The 26,442-nt window shown below is 46.8% G+C and overlaps 1 protein-coding gene across 1 annotated transcript in view; it reads left to right on the forward strand.

The window, feature by feature from the left end:
• LOC124554176 (alpha-mannosidase 2) overlaps window positions 1–26,442 on the forward strand; it is a 792,511-nt gene that overhangs the window by 185,655 nt on the left and 580,414 nt on the right. Inside the window, exon 2 of the mRNA XM_047128249.1 lies at window positions 9,556–9,648. Coding sequence (XP_046984205.1) covers window positions 9,565–9,648 — 84 coding nt within the window. The 5' untranslated portion in view covers window positions 9,556–9,564. The remainder of the gene's footprint in view (window positions 1–9,555; window positions 9,649–26,442) is intronic.

Genomic DNA, 26,442 nt, shown 5'->3' on the forward strand with positions numbered 1-26,442 from the left:
TGTATCGTGGTCTAGTGGCTATCGTTGCTGCCCCTGCGTGGTGGGGTCCCGGGTTCGATTCCCAGCCGCGTTGGGGATATTCTTTACCCGGGGACTGCGTTTTTGTGTTAATCTTACCATCATTCGGGAAAATGATGAGATTGGACAGTGTAAAGAGTGCAGAGTTGTAGGGGCGCTGATAACCACGCTCTTGAGCACCCTGCAGACCAAACTCATCATCATGGTATATGTATCTGTAGTCTAATTCCTAGACGTAGCGTGCGAACGACAATGGCGCCATCAAATGGCGAGCCGCGTAATCTGGTTGGCCTTCCGCCGTTCCAGGAAGCAGGAAGGCGACTTCCCTCACAGATAGGCACGGCACCCAATGGAAACACAGCGACGCTCTGTAGAGCGTCCAATTACTGTGTTTATATGGCCGGCTGTGCATGGCGTAACCTCTCCGGAGTGACCTCCGTCCATCGTCAGTCTTCTGCTACGTATGTGTGTGAGCAGGCGCTTTCTGGGTTGCCAAGTGTTGGGTTTTCTATCGAACACTGAGGTACTTCAACCCCGTGTTCCGTATTTTTCCAATTCCATTGATTTAGTTATTGATTTGCAGTTCGTTTGCTAAATTTTTTTCGGAAATGTATTGAATCTCTGGAATCCGAATAAATAAATCCTGTAGAATTATACACTGAAGAGCCAAAGAAACTGGTACACCTGCCAAATATCGCGTAAGCCCCCCGCGAGCATGCAGAAGTGCCGCAACATGACGTGGCATAGACTTCACTCAAGTATGAAGTAGTGCTGGAGGAAACTGACACCATGAATCCTGCAGGGCTGTCCATAAATTCCTAAGAGTACGACGGGGTGGAGATCTCTTCTGAACAGCACCTTGCAAGGCAACCCAGATATGCTCTATAATGTTCATGTCTGGGGGGGGGGGGGGGGGTTGGTGCCATCGGAAGTGTTTAAACTGAGAAGAGTGTTCCTGGAGCCACTCTGTAGCAGTTCTGGACGTGTGTCGTGTCGCGGTATCCTGCTGGAATTGCCCAAGTCCGTCGGAATGCACAATGGACATGAATGGATGCAGGTGATCAGACGGGATGCTTACGTACGTGTCACCTGCCAGAGTCGTATCTAGACGTATCAGGGGTCCCATATCACTCCAACTGCACACGCCCCACACCATTACAAAGCCTCCACCAGCTTGAAGAGTCCCCTGCTGAGATGCAGGGTAGGTAGATTCCTGAGGTTGTCTCCATACCCGCACACGTCCATCCGCTCGACACAATCTGAAACGAGACTCGTCCGACCGGACAACATGTTTCCAGTCATCAACAGTCCAATGACGGGCCCAGGCGTGGCGTAAAGCTTTGCGTCGTGCAGTCATCAACGGTACACGAGTGGGCCTCCGGCTCCGAAAGCCCATATCGGTGATGTTTCGTCGAATGGTTCACACGCTGACACTTGTTAATGGCCCAGCACTAAAATCTAGAGCAATTTGCGGAAGGGTTTCCCTTCTGTCACGTTCAACGATTCTCTTCAGTCGTAGTTGGTCCCGTTGTTGCAGGCTCTTTTTCCGGCCGGAACGATGTCGGAGATTTGATGTTTTACCGAATTCCTGCTATTCACGGTCCACTCGTGAAATGATCGTACGGGAAAATCCCCACTTCATCCCTATCTCAGAGGTGCTGTATCCCATCGTTCGTGTGCCGACTATAACACCACGTTCAAACCCAATTAAATGTTGATAACCTGCCGTAGTAGCGCCAGGGAGCTGTCTTAATACAGGCTTTGCCGCCCGCAGCGCCGTATTCTGCCTGTTTACGTATCTCTGTATTTAAATAGCCATGCCTATACCATTTCCCTCCGCGCTTCAGTGTATAATACTGTGGTCGAAATAACAGAGAATATGGAATTACGTAAGATCGCTCGTTTCTTCAGAGCAAAAGCAAACAAGAAATTTTAAAACTGAGGTTGATCGAAACAAATTAACGAATGAAGCTCTTGTAGCCTACCATAGAGACGAAGATTATGTTAATAAAGTGGCTTGACTACGAAAAATCTTTTCTTCTGAAATATTCACTTATGTGGGTGTAAGAAAAGTGGCTCGGTGGCGGGTACTGAAGAAGACATCGATAAAGATAACTTATACGAAGAGAGCCGTATACTGCATGACTCTCTGGCACAAATACGCAGACAGGTTCGTATTCCACAAACTAATTTTCGGGGAAAATGTTTTTAAAGGGAGAGGAAACGCGTAAAAAATTACCACACACATATTGCCGATTCCGTGCAGCAATGCCCATGCGGAAAAAAGTTTTCAGTCACATGAATGTTTCATGTCTGGTGCTAGAAACAAATTCAGTGTCGATATGGTAATAGCAGAATTTGCAACATACAACGACTTTTGCGAACAAATTAAAGGTAACAAAAATTTTTGGAGATTTGTACCTAGCAATAGTGAAATATAATTCTTAATATTTCTTAAGTGCTTCATTCGCTTCACCCTCAGACGTCAACTCAACAAATCCTGTCGCCAGATTGTGTTCGGTAGTTTTGTCAGTTTAAACTGACAACGCTAGGCGTTCTGCGACTCCGTTTCTCGGGCTCCATTGCTTCCTTCTTAACTCTTTTTTTAGGATCAAAAATGGTTCAAATGGCTCTGAGCACTATGGGACTTAACATGTGAGATCATCAGTCCCCTAGAAATTAGAACTACTTAAACCTAACTAACCTAAGGACATCACACACATCCACGCCCGAGGCAGGATTCGGAACTGCGACCGTAGCAGTCACGCGGTTCCAGACTGAAGCGCCTAGAACCCCTCGGCCACGGCGGCCGGCTCTTTTTTTTCTTATTTGAGAATAAAAGACAATAATACAAGGTAGAGCGCCCAACATCCGTCACTTTAGTAGCTTAGGAGATGTATAAACCCCGAAAGGTTACGTAAAAGACTACGTATTGGCGTATATATTCCTGAATTTCTTCTCCACTTTTAGGCTGCTTACAGTTAGTTATAACATACTAAGTAAGGTCAGTACTTAACATACATGTTAGCGCTGCAAAAACAGAAATACAAAAGAAGGTGTTCGCAATTTTGTACCCCATAAAAATTCTCAAAAATGCGGTTAATTTAAATGTACACTCCTGGAAATGGAAAAAAGAACACACTGACACCGGTGTGTCAGACCCACCATACTTGCTCCGGACACTGCGAGAGGGCTGTACAAGCAATGATCACACGCACGGCACAGCGGACACACCAGGAACCGCGGTGTTGGCCGTCGAATGGCGCTAGCTGCGCAGCATTTGTGCACCGCCGCCGTCAGTGTCAGCCAGTTTGCCGTGGCATACGGAGCTCCATCGCAGTCTTTAACACTGGTAGCATGCCGCGACAGCGTGGACGTGAACCGTATGTGTAGTTGACGCACTTTGAGCGAGGGCGTATAGTGGGCATGCGGGAGGCCGGGTGGACGTACCGCCGAACTGCTCAACACGTGGGGCGTGAGGTCTTCACAGTACATCGATGTTGTCGCCAGTGGTCGGCGGAAGGTGCACGTGCCCGTCGACCTGGGACCGGACCGCAGCGACGCACGGATGCACGCCAAGACCGTAGGATCCTACGCAGTGCCGTAGGGGACCGCACCGCCACTTCCCAGCAAATTAGGGACACTGTTGCTCCTGGGGTATCGGCGAGGACCATTCGCAACCATCTCCATGAAGCTGGGCTACGGTCCCGCACACCGTTAGGCCGTCTTCCGCTCACGCCCCAACATCGTGCAGCCCGCCTCCAGTGGTGTCGCGACAGGCGTGAATGGAGGGACGAATGGAGACGTGTCGTCTTCAGCGATGAGAGTCGCTTCTGCCTTGGTGCCAATGATGGTCGTATGCGTGTTTGGCGCCGTGCAGGTGAGCGCCACAATCAGGACTGCATACGACCGAGGCACACTGGGCCAACACCCGGCATCATGGTGTGGGGAGCGATCTCCTACACTGGCCGTACACCACTGGTGATCGTCGAGGGGACACTGAATAGTGCACCGTACATCCAAACCGTCATCGAACCCATCGTTCTACCATTCCTAGACCGGCAAGGGAACTTGCTGTTCCAACAGGACAATGCACGTCCGCATGTATCCCGTGCCACCCAACGTGCTCTAGAAGGTGTAAGTCAACTACCCTGGCCAGCAAGATCTCCGGATCTGTCCCCCATTGAGCATGTTTGGGACTGGATGAAGCGTCGTCTCACGCGGTCTGCACGTCCAGCACGAACGCTGGTCCAACTGAGGCGCCAGGTGGAAATGGCATGGCAAGCCGTTCCACAGGACTACATCCAGTATCTCTACGATCGTCTCCATGGGAGAATAGCAGCCTGCATTGCTGCGAAAGGTGGATATACACTGTACTAGTGCCGACATTGTGCATGCTCTGTTGCCTGTGTCTATGTGCCTGTGGTTCTGTCAGTGTGATCATGTGATGTATCTGACCCCAGGAATGTGTCAGTAAAGTTTCCCCTTCCTGGGACAATGAATTCACGGTGTTCTTATTTCAATTTCCAGGAGTGTATTCTTCCGTTATAAGATTCCCAAACACATACACTACTATAAATAACTTGAAGGCCATGAATGAACAATGTTTTGAAGTTGTTTTCAGTCTTCTAAACATGTGTCACATATGAGTTTGTTTGTGGGTAGATGAGGAGTATGTTTCGTGATAATAAACCAAGCGTTGTGGGCAAGCATTTTTCAATAGGCAAAAGTGAAATAGCTTCCCTGAATATCAAATAACATGGATTTTGTAATGTTTGTTGTTGTGGTCTTCGTTCCTGAGACTGGTTTGATGCAGCCCTCCATGCTACTCCATCCTGTGCAAGCTTCCTCATCTCCCAGTACCTACTGCAACCTACATCCTTCTGAATCTGCTTGGTGTATTCATCTCTTGGTCTCCCCGTACGATTTTTACCCTCCACGTTGCCCTCCAATACTAAATTGGTGATCTCTTGATGCCTCAGAACATGTCCTACCAACCGATCCCTTCTTCTAGTCAAGTTGTGCCACAAACTTCTCTTCTCCCCAATCCTATTCAATACCTCCTCATTAGTTACGTGATCTACCCTCCTTATCTTCAGCATTCTTCTGTAGCACCACATTATTTTGTAATAATACTTCCAAATTTTGTACCCCGGACGGACGAAAAAAGGAACTGCAAAGGGGGCAAAGTTAAATCATCCCTGGGGTTTATTATAATGGCCGCTGTAGCAACATAGGTCAGGCCGTTGACAATAGCGATTACACGACAGAAACCGCAACGCACGACTGGAATAAAGCCCGACATTTGAACACAAAGTACTGCTCACACGAGGAATAGCAGGCTATTAATTTGCCTGTTGCCTAGCTGACCTCAGTCCGAACACGTGAATTCCCTCGGACACGGATGCTAAACGTGCTGCACGCAGCAGACACACTTAACTAAATTGTGGGCTGAGCTCACGCATGCACGCACAGTTAAACATTTCATACCAACTGTGGAAATCCATAAATTTCTACGTGGAAGAAATTAGGCGCAGGGGCGATTCTTCGGGTTCGTTGTTTTATGCTTATTTTAATTAATCTCATAGTCCCTACATGGGGAGGGGTGGCACATACCATACGGCGTTATTCACAGGTTTGAGAAGACATCTGTGCTAAGTGTACAAGAAATAAGAAAACAAACATACATTAGTGGACAGAGCATTTATCCAAATTTGTACGTCATACTGCAGGAGCTCGGTGTAGGCTAGGTATAAGATTTAATTTCTCCGATTTTTCTCGACGTGTTGGTTTCGTGAGACAAGCGTGACAGGAAGCAATACGTTGACCCACCCTTCCGGGAACGTACTCTGTTGTAGCATCTGCCTCTGGAGCTTGTCGAGCATCTTCGTAACGCTCTCACACACACTGAACGATCCCGTGAAGAAAGGCGGCGCTCTTCGTTGTATCTTCTCCATTTCTTCTGTTGCTGCTGCTAGGCACGGATGCTACACTGATGTGCAGTCCTCCAGAATCGGTTGAACAAGGGAGGGACGTTCGAGAAAATAGTTTGGTACATACACTACTGGCCATAAAAAGAAGAAATGCAGATGATAAACGGGTATTCATTGGAGAAATATATTATACTACAAATGACATGTCATTACATTTTGACGTAATTTGGGTGCATAGATCCTGAGAAATCAGTACCCAGAACAACCACCTCTGGTCCTAATAACGGCCTTGATACGCCTGGGCATGGAGTCAAACAGAGCTTGGATGGCATGTACAGGTACAGCTGCCCATGCAGCTTCAACACGATACCACAGTTCATCAAGAGTAGTGACTGGCGTATTGTGACGAGCCAGTTGCTCGGCCACCATTGACCAGACGTTTTCAATTGGTGACACATCTGAAGAATGTGCTGGCCAGGGCAGCAGTCGAACATTTTCTGTATCCAGAAAGGCCCGTACAGGACCCGCAACATGCGGTCGTGCATTATCCTGCTGAAATGTAGGGTTTCGCAGGGATCGAATGAAGGGTAGAGCCACAGGTCGTAACACATCTGAAATGTAACGTCCACTGTTCAAAGTGCCGTCAATGCGAGCAAGAGGTGACCGAGACATGTAACCGATGGCACCCCACACCATCACGCCGGGTGATACGCCAGTATGGCGATGACGAATACACGCTTCCAATGTGCGTTCACTGCGATGTCGGCAAACATTGATGGGGCCATCGTGATGCTGTAAACAGAACCTGGATTCACACGAAAAAATGACGTTTTGCCTTTCGTGCGCCCAGGTTTGTCGTCGAGTACACCACCACAGGCGCTCCAGTCTGTGATGCAGCGTCAAGGGTAACCGCAGCCACGGTCTCCGAGCTGATAGTCCGTGCTGCTGCAAACGTCGTCGAACTGTTCGTGCAGATGGGTGTTGTCTTGCAAACGTCCCCATCTGTTGACTCAGCGTTCGAGATGTAGCTGCACGACCCGTTACAGCCGTGCGGATGAGATGCCTGTCATCTCGACTGCTAGTGGTACGAGGTCGTTGTGATCGAGCACGGCGTTCCGTATTACCCTCCTGATCCCACCGATTCCATATTCTGTTAAGAGTCATTGGATCTCGACCTTCGCGAGCAGCAATGTCGCGATACGATAAACCGCAATCGCGATAGGCTACAATCCGACCTTTCTCAAAGTCTGAAACGTGATGGTACGCATTTCCCCTTCTTAGACGAGGCATCACAACAACGTTTCACCAGGCAACGTCGGTCAACTGCTTTTTGTGTATGAGAAATCGGTCGGAAACTTTCCTCATGTCAGTACGTTGTAGGTGTCGCCACCGGCGCCAACCTTGTGTGAATGCTCTGAAAAGCTAATCATTTGCGTATCACAGCATCGTCTTCGTGTCGGTTAAATTTCGCGTCTGTAGCACATCTTCGTGGTGTAGCAATCATAATGGCCAGTAGTGTGTATAAACGGGCAGAATACGGCGCTGCGGTCTGCATCGCCTGTATGAGACAACAAGTGTCTGGCGCAGTTGTTAGATCGTTTCCGCTACGGTCGCAGGTTCGAATCCTGCCTTGGGCATGGTTGTGTGTGATGTCCTTAGGTTAGTTACGTTTAAGTAGTGAGTTATTCGGGACTGATGACCTCAGATGTTTAGTCTCATAGTGCTCAGAGCCAATTTGTAAATGACGGTAAATAAATACACTCAAGAGCCAAAGAACCTGGTATACCTGACTAATATCGTGTACGGCTCCAGCAAGCATGCAGAAGTGCTGCAACACGGCGTGGCTTGCACTCGACTAATGTCTAAAGTAGTGCTGGAGGGAACTGACACCATGAATCCTGCACGGCTGTCCATAAATCCGTAAGAGTACGAGGGGGTGGGGATCTCTTCTGAACAGCACGTTCCAAGGGATTCCAGATATGCTCATTAATGTTCATGTCTGGGGAGTTTTGTGCCCGTCGGAAGTGCTTAAACTCAGAAGAATGTTCCTGGAGCCACTCTGTAACAATTCTGGTCTTATGCCGTATCAGATTGTCTTGCTGGAATTGCCCAAGTCCATTGGAATGCACAATGGACACGAATGGGTGCAGGCGATCAGACACGATGCTCACGTAAGTGCCACCTGTCAGAGTCGTATCCAGACGTATCAGGGGTTCCATATCACTCCAACTGCACACACCCCACACCATTACAGAGTCTCCACGAGCTTGAACAGTCCATAGATTCATGAGGTTTTCTCCATACCGGTACACGTCCATCCGCTCGACACAATCTGAAACGAGACTCTTTCGACCAGGGAACGTGTTTCCGGTCATCAACAGTCCAATGTCGGTGTTGATGGACTCAGGCGATGCTTAAAGCTTTGTGTCGTGCAGTCATCAAGGGTACACGAGTGGGCCTTCGCCTCCGAAAGCCCATATCGATGAAGTTTCTTAGAGTGGTTCGCAAGCTGACACTTGCTGATGGCCCAGTACTGAAATCTGCAGCAATTTGTTGAAGGGTTGCACTTGTTGATGTGTTGGTAAATGTGCCAACACCTTGTAGATATAGGAGGCCGAAATGCACGCTATCTAACGCAGACGGGCGTGAATTCTGGAACAGGATAAGTAGTGAATGCTAATAAGAAAAGTATGCAGCTCCTCAAATACTTAACTTTTAATTCTTGTTGTATACATCATTCTTCTTGATGAGACATTTCATACGATAACTCTCAAGCTATGTAAGGCTAATGGCGCCTTGCTAGGTCGTAGCCATGGGCTTAGCTGAAGGCTATTCTAACTGTCTCTCGGCAAATGAGAGAAAGGCTTCGTCAGTGTAGTCGCTAGCAAAGTCGTCGTACAACTGGGCGAGTGCTATTCCGTATCTCGAGACCTGCCTTGTGGTGGCGCTCGGTCTGCGATCACACAGTGGCGACATGCGGGTCCGACATGTACTAAATGGACCGCAGCCGATTTAAGCTACCACCTAGCAAGTGTGGTGTCTGGCGGTGACACCACACTTGTGTCATGTTGAACGATTCTCTTCAGTCTTCGTTGGTCCTATTCTTGCAGGATCTTTTTGCAACCGCAGCGATGTCGGAGATTTGATGTTTTACCGGATTCCTGATATTCACGGTACACTCGTGAAATGGTCGTAAGGAAAAATCCCCACTCCATCGCTACCTCGGAGATGCTGTGTCCCATCGCTCGTACGCCGACTGCAACACCACGTTCAAACTCACTTAAATCTTGATAACCTGCCATTGTAGCAGCAGTAACCGATCTAACAACTGCGCCACACACTTGTTGTCTCATACAGACGATGCCCACGGTAGCGCTGTATTCTGCCTTATTACATATCTGTGTATTGCAATACGCATGCTTACAGCTGCTTCTTTCGCGCTTGAGTGTAACACGAAAACGGGGTGGTAGGTAATCATTCACTTTTTGCGATACGATAGAATCTTAGGTGTTATTGCCGCAGCACGCGTGCTTGCTTCGCCCTGTTTGTCGTGTGCTTGTACGTGTTTGGTGTGCTACAGCGCCCGTTGTTTTGTGTGTTGCAGCCGTACTGGATGAAGAGCCGCGAGTACTGGGACGCCAACTTCGAGTCGCGCTACAAGGACAGGAAGGAGAAGTGGACCGACATGCCGCTCAAGGTAAGGCCTACTGCCCTTCTACTGCCAGCCTAATCCCAAGAGTAAGGTCTATTTGTTTATAAGTTCATTGATACGTGTTACAAACCGGACACAATAGGAAGGACCAGGCCCTTTGCTTTTTTCTTTTATCACTTGTTTATTACATCAGAGAAATACACATTTTAAGACAAAATTTAACTACATGAAATATTGATCCCAGTAAAGGTTAATATAACCAGTGACAAAACTTAGTTGTCTTAAGGGTTTCTGCTGGCAACAAATTTTAAGGAGGCAATGTAAGGTTCAGATCAATTTAGCTCAAACACGTAGCTAGTGATTGGATCACAACACAGACACTTTAACAATTTCGGCAACAAATAAATAGCGTGAATTCGTACTCACAGTAACCAACTAATCGACAGCCTTGCCATTGAATAAGTAATAGGCCATTTGGAACGAATTAGTAACACCCCGCAACTGGGGCAGTTAATACCAACAGTCTTTAAATGACTTGCTCCCCATTAAATAAACACAGTAATTAAATGAATAACAAATCAAACACACTACGCTCCACTCAAACTCTTCAGTGGAAGCCGAGCCAAAATGTAGATTCCACTAACTGACTAGCACTGAAGTCACACTACAGCTCATCTCTGTGTTCCCAGACACACATGGGGCAAACTTATACAAGACAAGATTTTGAAGGGAGCACATCAGTAAAAGCGGTAGTGGAGCTAACTCGTACCACCGAAAACTAAGGTACTAGACTGGGGCACAAGGTGGTATACAAGCCGGCCGGAGCGGCCGAGCGGTTCTAAGCGCTTCAGTCTGGAACCGCGCGACCGCTACGGTCGCAGGTTCGAATCCTGCCTCGGGCATGGATGTGTGTGATGTCCTTAGGTCAGTTAGGTTTAAGTAGTTCTAAGTTCTAGGGGACTGATGACCTTAGATGTTAAGTCCCATAGTGCTCAGAGCCATTTGAACCATTTTGTGGTATACAGTGAGGTTGCCTTACTGCTATACTGCGCTCCAAAATATTAATTCAATTGGCCAATTCAGAATCAAGTACACATAAACCAGCATTAATTAACGAGGAGTGACATCAGGTCGCTCGAAGGGATGACAACACTTATGTGAAAAGACGAAGGCCGGAGGCGGCAGTAACATCAAACACCTTCTCCGAACATCTATGGTCATCAGTCCCCTAGAACTTAGAACTACTTAAACCTAACTAACCTAAGGACATCACACAACACCCAGCCATCACGAGGCAGAGAAAATCCTTGACCCAGCCGGGAATCGAACCCGGGAACCCGGGCGTGGGAAGCGAGAACGCTACCGCACGACCACGAGATGCGGGCCACCTTCTCCGAGTTGTAACCATGATTCACTTCCCGCTATACAAGTAAACACTTAATCAAGCACAAGGATGGAACCCCAAAGAGAAAATTCAAATAAAACCCCCAAAAGATTATAAAGGACAGGGAAGCCCAACTATTTAAATTTAAAAGAATTAGCTCTCCCCAAAGGCAGTGTAAACGCTAAGGCCACACATAAGAGGCCACCAACATTGGTTACAAAGGGTCTTACACATTTGCTCCTTTTCTTTAAAAGAAACACAAGGCAGCTTAACTTCTGCTGGACGTCCGGTATGGCTCGTGTAGGATACACCAGGCAGCAACCCAAGCTAGGCGGTCGCAAGGCACGGCGAGCAAAATCAGGAGAGCAGACAGGCAGGCAGCCAACACATATCCTCCGTCCTGAACAGGCAGACCGCGTACAACACACTCCACATTGCATGGGGGCTTAATTATTATTAAATTTGAAAATAATTTTTAATTTTGGTAGCCGTATGTCCGATTACGCTGTGACTCGTAAACGGTTGGCCCTGACTAGTTTTAGTACGCAATCTGACTGCATAGAACAACAACAAAGAATGAAAGAAAATTTCCGTTAACACAGTTAATTAATTAAGTCCCCAGCAACTATAAAACCTACTAAACCAAAGCACAAATGTAACTGTTCTGTGTGTGGGAGTGTGACTCAACGTACACATCTGGCACGGTTCTCCTTCAATAAGACAAGAAATTTCAAATATCATTTATACCGACGTGATAAAAAAAATTAGAAATACTATAATTGCGCAAGAAAACCAGAATTACACTCTAATACAAGAACATACGCCAGATGCTTTGTTGACTGAACCTGTAATGACGCATTATTTAAGACATTGAGATAATAAAAAGAAAAGGAAAAATTTTTTTCTTTTACCTTCACATATTGACGAAAAGCACTCTAATCATTATAATATATCTCCACACCGACTTGCTACTACTACATCTCAATAAGAACTCTCAGTATCACATCTCAGCAAGCACTCTTCACTACGACATCTCGACCAGCACTTTTCACTAGCACATCTCAACAAGCACTGACTACTACGAGTTTTCCCCAAGCACTGCCAGTGGAGGCGGCTGAATAATACTCTTTTGCGCAATCTCTGGCGCAGTGGCTCAGTGTAGCCACCTTTCAACATATACGTGGTTGCTTCCCACACTCGTACCTCGCGGCGTCTCAGCAGGCAGCCCGAGCAAACGTCAACTGCCCCTCGCTCCGCGAATGCGGAAAACAACAAGGCAAGCAAAGATAAGAAACATCGACGGATCGATAATGGACATCCAAGAGACTGGCGCGCCAGTAACGAGCGCCACGGCTCATTCATAGAGCTGTTTATTTCTACAATGGTTTACATCAGTTTACAGCTTGAACATTTAGCTATTTTTCGACATAATCACCATTTCTGTCGATGCATTTTTGTAGACGCTGTGGCAGTTTTTGTATGCCCATGTCATACCAGCTCACCGCCATGCTGTTCAGAAAGTTATGAACCTCTTCTTTCACCTCGTCGTCGGAGCTGAATCGCTTTCCGGCCGAATGTTCTTTTAGCCTAGGGAACAGGTGATAGTCACTGGGCGCCAAGTCAGGACCGTAGGGTGGGTGGGTGATTATGTTCCACTGAAACTGTTGCAGGAGAGCAACGGTTTGCCGAGCGATGTGTGGGCGAGCGTTGTCATGGAGAATGTGTACGCCCTCGCTCAACGTTTCTCCGGTTCTGAATTGCCCGTTTAACTTTTTTCAGAGCCTCACAGTACCTGTCAGCGTTAATTGTGGTCCCAGCAATTCAGCTCCGATGTCGAGGTGAAAGAAGAGGTTCATAACTTTCTGAACAGCATGGCGGCGAGCTGGTATGACATGAGCTTACAAAAAATTGCCACTGCGTCTACAAAAATGCGTCGACAGAAATGGTGATTATGTCGGAAAATAGCTAAATGTTCAAGCTGTAAACTGATGTAAACCATTGTAGAAATAAACAGCTCTATGTACTTATACGAGGGTGAGTCAAATGAAAACCTTAAATATTTTTTCAAATATTATTTATTGTGCCGAAGTGGTACAAAGCTGTACCACTTTTCAACATAATCTCCCCGACACTCAATGCAAGTCCTCCGGCGCTTACAAAGTCGCTGTTATAAATATTTTGCAGACCAGTTTCCTTTTTCGCACAGCGCATGTTTGAAGACTTCCAGTTCCATAGAATGTATCTCAATTACAGGGTTGCAAGGCGGGTTTTTATTTTTGAAAAAGTATTTTCGATACCTTGAACCGTTCAGGAAATAAAATTACTCTTACGTCATATGCCGACCACTCTCTGTTAAGTCCACCGAGTGTGGTGGCGCAGTGGTTGGCACACTGGACACGCATTCGGGAGGACGATGGTTCAAACCCGCTTCCGGCCATTCTGATTTAGTATACCGTGATTTCCCTAAATCGCTTCAGGCAATCGCTTTGACGGTTCCTTTGAAAGGGCACGGCCAACTTCCTTCCCTAATCCAATGGGGCGACGACCTCGCTGTTTCGTCCCCTCCACCCCCCCCCACCCCCCCCCCCCCCCACTCCTCCACCCAATTCGGCCAACCAGCCAGTCTGGTAGTCTGTCAAGGAAAGTGAGACCATTCTAGGCGCTACAGTCTGGAACCGCGCGACCGCTACGGTCGCAGGTTCTAATCCTGCCTCGGGCATGGATGTGTGTGATGTCCTTAGGTGAGTTAGGTTTAAGTAGTTCTAAGTTCTGTGGGACTGATGACCTCAGCAGTTAAGTCCCATAGTGCTCAGAGCCAGCCATTGTATTGAAATATCAACGTCGTTTATTCTTTGTAACACGTGCTGCCCGTTTACTGGATGCTAGTCAATTTTGGCTCCACTGCATACGGCTCTGTTGTGGCACATTATAACTGTTCCCAGTTGAAGAGTTCGTTAGTTTTTGTCATTATTGTTGTGAATCGCAGGTTACGTTTGAGTGGCTGATTTGGGGGAGGGGACAAACAGCGAGGTCATCGGTCCCATCGGGTTAGGGAAGGAACCAGCCCGGAATTTGCCTGAAACGTTTTAGGGAAATCACGGAAAACCCGAATCAGGCTTGTTGGAAGCGGGTTTGAACCGTCGTCCTCCCGAATGCGAAAATGGTTCAAATGGCTCTCAGCACTATGGGACTTAACTTCTGAGGTCATCAATCCCCTAGAACTTAGAACTACTTAAACCTAACTCAATGGTTCAAATGGCTAACTTCTGAGGTCATCAGTCCCCTAGAACTTAGAACTACTTAAACCTAACTAACCCTAAGGACACACACATCCATGCCCGAGGTAGGACTCGAACCTGTGACCGTAGCAGTCGCGCGGTTCCAGACTGAAGCGCCTAGAACCGTCGGCCACAGCGGCCGGCCCCGAATGCGAGTCCAGTGTGCTAACTACTGCGCCACTTCCCTCTGTGGCAGGTTACGCTCGAAGCCTGAAGATGAAACCATGGTGTCGAAACTGGTGGAATGTGTTACAAAGGGAATAAACGACGTTGGATTCCAGTACAGCTGTTGGTTTTGTTATCATTCGAGTACACACTGTGTAATGTGAAACGGGAGTGGGCTATCGACTGAAATTAGAAGTTTACAATGCACGGCTTGTTCAACGTTGACAAGTCGTTGCTGCAAGCTGACTCCGTTGGCTATGGGAAGCGCAGCAGCCACTTGGCGTTCCTGTGTGCCTGCAGAGCACTTCGCGCCACCCCCTCCCCCGCGCTAGCTTTATGAGGTAATTGAGCGGCCGCCATTTCCTTTAAATGGAGAACTTGGGCGCAGCAAGTCGCGAGCCGAGCCAACTCTGTCCGAGTTGTCCGCTAGTTGAGCTCCGCCGGGAAACCACCTGCTGCCTCCCACTCTCTCGCCGGCCAATTGGAGGCGTCTGGAGGGGGCGTAACCCCGGCTGCCTTCAGGTCCCGTAAATACCAGGGAGGTGTCTTTCCCAGAACTAGGTGTTTATATGGGCCGTAAAGGTTACATACGAATTACAGCAACGTGTCCGGCAGCTATTGCAGTATTGCGGAGCAATATTTGTGGCAGTACACTTTCGGGTCAGACCGAGCGAGCTGGTGCAGTGGTTAGCACACTGGATTCGCATTCGGGAGGACGACGGTTCGAACCCGTCTCCGGCCGTCCTGATTTAGGTTTTCCGTGATTTCCCTAAATCGTTTCAGGCAAATGCCGCGATGGTTCCTTTGAAAGGGGACGGCCGATTTCCTTCCCTATCCTTCCCTAATCCGAGCTTGTGCTCCGTCTCTAATGACCTCGTTATCGACGGAAAGTTAAACACTAATATCGTCCTCCTTTCGGGTCAGAGGCCGCGAAATGAATGAAAGCGAGCTACCTAAGTGAGAACGGCTCTCCGTCTTTTACATTCCGCAAAGAAGAAAAAATTGCCGCAGTGGTCAGATCACCGAAGTTAAGCGCTGTCGGGCTGGGCTAGCACTTGGATGGGTGACCATCCGGTCTGCCGAGCAATGTTGGCAAGGGGGGTGTACTCAGCCGTTGTGAGGCAAACTGAGGAGCTACTTGACTGAGAAGTAGCGGCTCCGGTCTCGTAAACTGACTTACAGACGGGAGAGCGGTGTGCTGACCAGATGATCCTCCATATCCGCATCCAGTGACGCCTGTGGTCTGAGGATGACGCGGCGACCGGTCGGTACCGTTGGGCCCTCCAAGTTTTAAAGAGAAAAATTGCGGAGTAAAAGAGAAATATGACTTTGTGGAAGCATTCTCTTTTAAGTAACTGAACTGTTTGCGAATCTTTAACTCGTGAACTGGCATTGGATACACACACCTTCGACACTGACCAAGCACTACTTTGAATATATCGTTTAGAACTAATTCGTTCGTATGGCAAGACCAATACCAATATGACCGACTATATACCACTTACAACCACACTAACGATCCCTCTTTAGTTTTTGGTACTGATGATTCATACCCACAGTTCGATGTACCTCCTTAAATGACGCCTACGAACACGGAAACACACGTGACGAAGCTTCAGAAAGTTTAGAAGTCTTAATCTAGGGGGGGCGGGGGGGGGGGGGGCGCTGGTATGTCCTTGGCTGTATAAAGAAGAAATACTGTTCCAGATTTGAAAAAAATTATTTGCTTCCCTCCGTAAGTCCGACTCATCTAGGACACTACAAATAACCTGTAGGCTGTGCAACTACAACTAAAAAAATTTGTCCATAATTCGGAGGACAATCAAACAATTTAAAATCAGACATCGTAAAATAGTCGATATTGAAATTGAGTGGAAGCCCAAATGCGCCATAGGTATTTATTATGTTTTCACTGTATGACGACCCATTTCATAAAAATGCGTGTGAAATCTTATGGGACTTGAATGGTAAAGTCATCAGTCCCTAAGCTTACCTAAATTATCCTAAGGACAAACACACACACCCATGCCGGAGGGAGGACTCGAACCTCCTCTGGGACCAGCCGCACAAACCATGACTGCAGCGCCTTAGACCCGTTTCATACCCTGGAGGTATGTCTTGAGGCCATACCTGCATTTCGCGTGCAATGTATAATTAGAAACAAGAAGACTCGCATTATCTATAAGAAATGGTGATGAATTTTACAGTTACGAGATGTAGGTATTTCAGATTGAACGAAAAAAAAAAAAAAATGGGATGACGAAGCCGAAATTGGAATCAGCGATCCTTGAACTGCACTAGATTATACGATATACTACGCTGCCGATTCGTCTATAACTCTAATGTACTTTTGACTCTCACTGTGTCAAATACAGCCCCTCGGAAAACATCAAATCCGATTTTTCTGTAAATTTCTGGAAAACGTTAACAACAGCAACACGTGTTTCACTACGGAAAAGGAAGGAGCCTCAGCCATTTTCATACTGCGTATTAACAGAAAAAGGGAAGTGGATAGCTTAAAGTTAGATATGGTGCGAATTAGTGAAGTTAACTGGAAGGAAGAACAGGACTTCTATTCTGGTGAATACAGGGTTCTAAATACAAAGTCATACAGGTGCAGTGCAGGAGTGGGTTTAATACTGAATCAGAAAATAGGAACGCGGATAAGCTACTATCAACAGCATAGTGAACGCATTGGTATAGCCAAGATAGTCATTAATTCCACACCCACCACAGTAGCACAAGTTTATAAGATAACTACCTCCGCAGATGAGCAGAAAATTGAGAAAATGTATGATGCGCTAAAAGAAATTATTCAGATAGCTAAGGGAGATGAAAATTCAATAGTCATAGGTGACTGGAATTCGATAGTAGGAAAAGGAAGAGAAGGAAACGTAGTAGGTCAATGTGGAATGGGGTAAGAAATGAAAGAGGAAGCCGCGTGGTGGAATGTTGCACAGAGCGCAATCCATTCACAGCTAATACTTGGTTTAGGAATCATAAAAGAAGTTGCATTCGTGGAAAAGGCCTGGAGACACTGGAAGGTTTCATGTAGATTATATAATGGTAAGACAGAGATTTAGGAACCAGGTTTTAAATTGTAAGACATTTCCAGGGGCAGATGTTGACTCTGACGACTATCTGTTGGTTATGAACTGTAGATTAAAGCTGAAGAAACTGCAAAAAGGCAGGAATTTAAATGGGTGGGACCTGGATAAAGTGAAACAACGAGACGCTGTAGAGGGTTTCAGGGGAGCATTAGGGAACAATAGAAAAGAACAAGGGAAAAGAATACAGTAGAAGAAGAATGGGTAGCTTTGAGAGATGAAATAGTGAAGGCAGCAGAGGATCAAGTAGGCAAAAAGACGAGGGGTAATAGAAATCCTTGGGTTACACAAGAGATATTGAATTTAATCTATGAAATGAGAAAATATAAAAATGCAATAAATGAAGTAGGAGAAAGGGAATACAAAGATTTAAAAAATGAGATCGACAAGAGGTGCAAAATGGCTAAGAAGGAATAGCTGGAGCACAAAAGTAAGGATGTAGAAGCATATATCAATAGGAATAAGATATATAGCGTCTACAGAAAAATTAAAGAGACCTTTGGAGGAAAGACAACCACCAGTCCTAAGCGAAGAAGGAAAAGCAGAAACGTAAAGGAACGATATAGAGGGGCTATACAAGGGAGATGTAATTGGGGGCAATATTATGGAAATGGAAGAGGATGTAGATGAAGATGAAAGGGGAGATAAGATACTGCGTGAAGAGTTTGACAGGGCACTGAAAGACCTAAGTCGAAACAAGGCCCGGGAGTAGACAACATTCGATTAGAGCTGGCTTGGGAGAGCCAGCCACGACAAAAGTCTTGCGTCTGGTGAGCAAGATTTATGAAAGAAGCGGAATACCCTGAGTCTTCAAGAAGAATATAATAATTCCAATCCCAAACAAAGCTGGTACTGACAGGTGAGAGCATTACCAAACTATCATTTTAATAAGTCACGGTTGCAAAATACCAACACGAATTCTATAGAGAGGAATAGAAAAACTGGTAGAAGCCGAGCCCGGGGAAGATCGGTTTGGATTCCGTAGAAATGTATGAACACGTAAGGCAGTACTGACACTAGGATTTATCTTAGAAGAAAGATTAAGGTAACGCAAATCTACATTTATAGCAGTTGTAGACTTAGGGAAATCGTTTTACAATGTTTACTGGAATAGTCTTCCAAATTTTGAAGGTATCAGGCATCAAATACAGGGAGCGAAAGGCTATTTACACTTTGTACAGAAACCAGATGGCAGTTATAAGAGTCGAGGGACATGAAAGGGAAGCAGTGGTTGGGAAGGGAGTGAGACAGGGTTGCAGCCTCTCCCCGATGTTATTCAGTCTTTATATTGAGCAGGCAGTAAAGGAAACAAAAGAAAAAATTGGAGTAGGAATTGAAATCGATAGAGAAGAAATAAAAACTTTGAAGTTCATCGATGGCATTGTAATTCTGTCAGAGTCAGCAAAGGACTTGGAAGAGCAGTTGAACGGAATGGACAGTGTCTTGAAAGGAGAGTATAAGATGAACATCAACAAAAGCAAAACGAGGATAATGGAATGTAGTCGAATTAAATCGGGTAAAGTAGTAAAGTAGTAAAGGAGTTTTGCTATCTGGGGAGCAAAATAACTGATGATGGTCGAAGTAGAGAGGATATAAAATGTAGACTGGCAATGGCAAGGAAAGCGTTTCTGAAGAAGAGAAATTTATTAACGTCGAGTTTAGATGTAAGTGTCAGAAAGTCGTTTCTGAAAGTATTTGTATGGAGTGTAGCCATGTGTGGAAGTGAAACATGGACGATAGATAATTTGGACAAGAAGAGAATAGAAGCTTTCTAAACGTGGTGCTACAGAAGAATGCTGAAGATTAGATGGGTAGATCAGGTAACTAATGAGGGGGTACTGGTTTAAATGGCTCTGAGCACTATGGGATCTATCAGCTGTGGTCATCAGTCCCCTAGAACTTAGAACTACTTAAACCTAACTAACCTAAGGACATCACACACATCCATGGCCGAGGCAGGATTCGAACCTGCGACCGTAGCAGTCGCGCGGTTCCGGACTGCGCGCCTAGAACCGCGAGACCACCGCGGCCGGCGAGGAGGTACTGAATAGAATTGGGGAGAAGAGGAGTTTGTGGCACAACTTGACTAGAAGAAGGGATCGGTTGGTAGGACATGTTCTGAGGCATCGAGGGATCACCAATTTAGTACTGGAGGGCAGCGTGGAGGGTAAAAATCGTAGAGGGAGACCAAGAGATGAATACACTCAACAGATTCAGAAGGTTGTAGGCTGCAGTAGGCACTGGGAGATGAAGAGGTATGTACAGGATAGAGTCTTTGGACTGAAGACCACAACAACTACGACATTAACAGCTGGTTACTGACAGCACAACGATGCAGATGCTTTGCTGTACATGGTTTGTTAAATAAAAGCTACACAGCTAAAGCATGATTAACAAACACGTTGATGGCTGAATATATTAGACTATCTTAAAGTTTCATTTAATGTAACTTAGTAATATGTTATCTAATATTTAAGTAGGACCTACTTGCAATAGCGTAACAGCACCAGTGTACGTGTGCTACGGCTGCTGACAAATCGTCGCGTTTGTGTTTGTGTACATCAAGTTTCCTCTTATGATGAACCGAGTGTAGTTTTAGTTGCGTGCTCTGCGCAGCTTAGTGACCGTCCAACACTGTTGTTCTGTTACCCGGATGAATTGCCCAGCAGTTCCCTCTACATTGCGTACCAGGTGAGCTCCACTGTGGTGTTCTGTGTTACTGTGTGACACTCGTGTGCGGAAATACAAACACAGGCGGTTTGTGAAGAGCGGTCGGAAGCTGTGCGGGAAGCGAGTTTGAGCTAAATGGCGGACAAAGGGCGCGGGCGGAGAGCGTGAAACAGCGCGACAGCGATCTGCCGTCCGTCGCCGCGGAACTGGAAACTAGCCGGGGACTTCAGAACATGATTCAAATGGCTCTGAGCACTATGGGACTCCTCAGGTCATCAGTCCCCTAAATTAGAACTACTTAAAACCTAACTCACCTGAGGACATCACACATATCCATGCCCGAGGAAGGATTCGACCCTGCGACCGTAGCGGTCACGCGGTTCCAGACTGAAGCGCCTAGAACCGCACGGCCACCCCGACCGGCTGCTCTTGCGGAATCAGAACGATGTTTAACAAGGAGGCTGATGGTTGACGCGCAAAACGTAAACACTTCGCTTGTACATTTATTTCCGGGAGTTTTGCACATGCCAAAGGTGTGTGCCAAAATAGTGCCGAAGAGACTCACAACTGAACAAGAACATCAATCAAGAAACGTGTCCGCTGGTCTTCCTGAGGAGTCGCAATGACCACCAATGGTATAGTCGTGTGATTGTTGTTGTTGTTGTGGTCTTCAGTCCTGAGACTGGTTTGATGCAGCTCTCCATGCTAATCTATCCTGTGCAAGCTTCTTCATCTCCCAGTACTTACTGCAACCTACATCCTTCTGAATCTGCTTAGTGTACTCATCTCTTGGTCTCCCTCTACGATTTTTACCCTCCACGCTGCCCTCCAATACTAAATTGGTGATCCCTTGATGCCTCAGAACATGTCCCACCAACCGATCCCTTCTTCTAGACAAGTTGTGCCACAAACTTCTCTTCTCCCCAGTCGTATTCAACACCTCCTCAGTAAATTTATTCCAGAAGTTTCATTACTCCTCATTAATTAGTTTTTGGTGTTGCGATTTTTTTCTGTGTATTTGAAAGATGAGTTCTACTCGCATAACGCTATTGGGTACACGTTACATGCGCCGTTGTTTTCGTCGTAGTCTATGTACAGTTTACGCACGTAACATGCCCCAAAATAATATGCCATCTTAATGGTCTTCCCAGTTTTAGGTTTTCTAATGAAGAACTGTTTTAATATGGCGCGCGAACATAGACATTTTAAACTAGGTCTTACTTTACATGAACTTTTATTTCCCATTCACAATGGTTTGCCTCGCCATCTCAGACCCATATTACAGCCTGGCAACCAAACCTAGGGGTCGCGCTACGGTACTGATGAACAGCGACATTAATAAATAAAAGCCGCGCACGGAACATTCTGGCCTATGACTCGCGACTGGGGAAGACCTAGAACGACGAGGACACCTGCAATGGACGAGGCAATTCTTCGTGCAGTTGACGATAACCCTAATGTCAGCGTCAGAGAAGTTGCTGCTGTACAAGGTAACGTTGACCACGTCACTGTATGGGGAGTGCTACGGGAGAACCAGTTGTTTCCGTACCGTGTACAGCATCTGCAGGCACTATCAACAGCTGATTGGCCTCCACGGGTACACTTCTGCGAATGGTTCATCCAACAATATGTCAATCCTCATTTCAGTGCAAATGTTCTCTTTACGGATGTGGCTTCATTCCAACGTGATCAAATTGTAAATTTTCACAATCAACATGTGTGGGCCGACGAGAATCCGCACGCAATTGTGCAATCACGTCATCAACACAGATTTTCTGTGAACATTTGGGCAGGCATTGTTGTCTTGATTGGGTCCCATGTTCTTCCACCTACGCTCAATGGAGCACGTTATTATGATTTCATACGGGATACTCTACCTGTGCCTTTACAAATACGACACAACATTTGGTTAATGTACGATGGAGCTCCTGCACATTTCAGTCGAAGTGTTCGTACGCTTCTCAACAACAGATTCGGTGACCGACGGATTGGTAGAGGCGGACCAATTCCGTGGCCTCCACGCTCTCCTGACCTCAACCCTCTTGACTTTCATTTATGGGAGCATTTGAAAGCTCTCGTCTACGCAACCCCGGTACCAAATGTAGAGACTCTTCGTGCTCGTATTTTGGACGGCTGTGATACAATACGCCATTCTCCAGGGCTGTATCCACGCTAACGGAGGACATTTTGAACATTTCCTGTAACAAAGTGTTTGAAGTCACCCTGGTACGTTCTGTTGCTGTGTGTTTCCATTCCATGATTAATGTGATTTGAAGAGAAGTAATAAAATGAGCTCTAACATGGACAGTGAGCGTTTCCGGACACATGTCCACATAACATCTTTTCTTTCTTTGTGTGTGAGGAATGTTTCCTGAAAGTTTGGCCGTACCTTTTTGTAACACCCTTTAGATGAGACGTTGAGTGCTTCTCGGGACCGCTGCTGCTGAAAGCACCAGAGACGCTGTACAATCTCCCGAGGGAGAACGGGTTTTGTCGCTTACGTGCAACTGCACAACTGCAACAACTGCACGTGGCTTTGCGCGCCGCACTGTCACACAGGTGAAGGGACTGGCGAAGTCGGAGGCGCTGCCGACTTTTATCAGAACTTTGCCCCCCCCTCCCCCTAAACCTGTTCCCGCCCCTAGCACCACTCTCCCCGACCCCTCAGTTTGTTTGTACCGCAGTGGCGCGTCTTTTATTTTCATTCGTTTAAAAGCGAATCAAAGAAATCCGCGGAAGGGGATGTCGATCACAAGGCCGGCCCCACAGAGCTCGTTAGAAAAATGGCCTAATTTAAAAGGAGGCGGCTCCGGCATCAAAGGGACGGAAACAAACACGAACACACACACACACACACACACACACACACACACACACAGAGGGAGAGAGAGAGAGAGAGAGAGAGAGAGAGAGAGAGAGAGCGAAAAGACCTGTGAAAGATTTCCTGTGAAGCAAACGGACCGACTGATACACGACGCACACGCCGAACCTGTAATTTCAGTACAATGGCCGAGGACAAACAGGCGAATACACGAGCAAAGGGGATTGGCGAGATAACAGGGAGGAAAGCAGGCGCCATTTGACCGCCACAGCTCTATCCCCACCCCTCCTCCAGTCTGCCCTTCCCCTCTCACCCTGCCCCCACCCTCTCCACACAGCTAAACAGATATATACACACACGCGCACCCCACCAGCGCCCTATGTCATGCCTCTAATTCTGTTTCCAGGTCACAAAAACGCACCGCTGCCCGACCCAGTTTCGAAATACCCCATCGTTTGTACCCCCCCCCCCCCCCCCGTCTTCCACCCGCCCCTTTCACCACTCCCGCCTTTAAAGGCACTTTGTGTCGACAGTCCAATAATTGCAGACCCCCGAAGAATCTAATACGAGTCGGGTTACGATTAAACACAGCTGTGTGCAGTACGACTTTAATATTTCACAACCTTTTAAAACAGTTTGCAGCCCGTCCTTTGCGCTTCTGTACATTCTCGATTGACCTGCACTTTAATCTTTCTTATTTTCATTCTTCTGTGTTTCACAGTCTTTTTTAAACAGTATGCAGTGCGTTTCCTTACGCTTCTGTACATTCTGGATTGTCATGATTTCCTTTCTTTCAAATTTTTGTTCTTCAAATCAACATCTACATCCGCATACGTACACCGCAGACCACCGTATAGTGCATGGCGGAGAGTACTTTTTACCACTATTAGGGATTTCATTTCCCGTTCCGCTCCCAAACAGAGCTAGGGAAAGCGGCTGTCTATGGCTCCGTATGAGCTCTAATTTCTCTTATCTTTTCTTCGCGCTCCTTACGCGCAATGTATGTTCGCGGCAGTAGAATCGTAGGGCAGTCAGCTTCAAATACCGGTTCTCTAAATTTTCTCAGTAGTGTTTCTCGAAAAGAACTTCGTCTTCCCTCCAGGTATTTCCATTTCAGCTCACGAAGCATCTCCGTAATACGCAAGTGTTCATTGAACCAACCCCTAACAAATCTAGCAGACATCCTCTGAATTGATTCGATGTCATGCTTTATTTAGTCCGATTTGGTGCGCATCCCAAACAGCTCAGCCGTATCCAAGAATGGGTCGCATGAGCGTTCTATACGGTTAGATGCCACTCTCCTTTTATTCGTATTTTCCGCTAAACTTTTCATTCTCTATCAACATACTAATATAGGCGCATGGGCCGGAAATTTCAGTATACAGATTGAAACATCCCCTTTGAAAAATTGATGAATTACTGTTCTGATAAACCTCTATGCGGTCTAAGGCGCTCCAGTCATGGTCTGTGGGGCTGATCCCGGTGGAGGTTCGAGTGTTCCCTCGGGCATGGGTGTCTGTGTATTTGTCCTTGGGATAATTAAGGTTAAGTAGTGCGTAAGCTTAGGGACTGATGGCTTAGCAGTTAAGTCCCATAAGATTTCACACACATTTGAACATTTTGAATAAACCAAGTTTGGTAAGTTTAGAGAATCTGCGCATGAAGGCCACTATTCGATCATTATGCTGTCGCCATTGTATACGTTACGCAAGGATCGTGAGAATACATTAAGAGAGTGCAGGACGCGTACAGAGGTATAGTGGCAGACGTTTTCAGCTCCCAGTATACACGAATAAAACAGGACAGAAAATCGATAATACAGGTGCGATGTACACTCCGTCACGCTCTGTACGGTGGCTTGTGGAGTACGTACATTGAAGCACCAAAGAAACTGGTATAGGTATGCGTGTTCAAATACATACACTACTGGCCATTAAAATTGCTACACCAAGAAGAAATGCAGATGATAAACGGGTATTCATTGGACAAATATATTATACTAGAACTGACATGTGATTACATTTTCATGCAATTTGGGTCCATAGATCCTGAGAAATCAGTACCCAGAACAACCACCTTCATACGCCTGGGCATTGAGTCAAACAGAGCTCGGATGGCGTGTACAGCTACAGCTGCCCGTGCAGCTTCAACACGATACCACAGTTCATCAAGAGTAGTGACTGGCGTATTGTGACGAGCCAGTTGCTCGGCCATAATTGACCAGACGTTTTCAATTGGTGAGAGATCTGGAGAATGTGCTGGCCAGTGCAGCAGTCGAACATTTTCTGAATCCAGAAAGGCCCGTACAGGACCGCGGTCGTGCATTATCCTGCTGAAATGTAGGGTTTCACAGGTATCGAGTGGAGGGTAGAACCACGGGTCGTAACACATCTGAAATGTAACGTCGACTGTTCAACGTGCCGTCAATGCGAACAAGAGGTGAGCGAGACGTATAACCAATGGCACCCCATACCATCACGCCGGGTGATATTCCAGTGTGGCGATGACAAATAGACGCTTCCAATGCGCGTTCACCGCGATGTCGCCAAACACGGATGCGACCATCGTGATGCTGTAAACAGAACCTGGATTCATCTGAAAAAATGACGTTTTGCCATTCGTGCTCCCAGGTTCGTCGTCGAGTACACCATTGCAGGCAGTCCTGTCTGTGATGCAGCGTCAAAGGTAACCGCAGCCACGGTCTCCGAGCTGATAGTCCACGCTGCTGCAAACGTCGTCGAACTGTTCGTGCAGATGGTTGTTGTCTTGCAAAGGTCCCCTTCTTTTGACTCAGGGATCGAGACGTGGCAGCACGATCCGTTACAGCCGTGCGGATAAGATGCCTGTCACCTCGACTGCTAGTGATACGAGGCCGTTGGCATCCAGCACGGCGTTCCGTATTACCCTCCCGAACCCACCGATTCCATATTCTGCCAACAGTCATTGGATTTCGACCACCGCGAGCAGCAACGTCGCGATACGATGAACCACAATCGCGATAGGCTACAATCCGACCTTTATCAAAGTCGGCAACGTGATGGTACGCATTTCTCCTCCTTACACGAGGCATCACAACAACGTTTCACCAGGCAACGCCGGTCAACTGCTGTTTGTGTATGAGAAATCGGTTGGAAAGGTTCCTCATGTCAGCACGTTGTTGGTGTCGCCACCGGCGCCAACCTTGCTGTGATATGCAAATTATTAGCTTTTCAAAGCATTCACACATCTTTTTCCTGTCGGTTAAATTTAGCATCTGTAGCACATCTTCGTGGTGTAGCAATCTTAATGGCCAGTAGTGTGTATAAACGGGGAGAATACGGCGCTGCGGTCTGCATCGCCTACACGATACAACAAGTATCTGGCGCAGTTGTTGCTACAATGGAAAGAACGAACACCTATATCTTTCCGTACCAG

This window comes from Schistocerca americana, chromosome 11 (genome assembly GCF_021461395.2).
Source record: "Schistocerca americana isolate TAMUIC-IGC-003095 chromosome 11, iqSchAmer2.1, whole genome shotgun sequence".
Classification (NCBI taxonomy): Eukaryota; Metazoa; Arthropoda; class Insecta; order Orthoptera; family Acrididae; genus Schistocerca; species Schistocerca americana.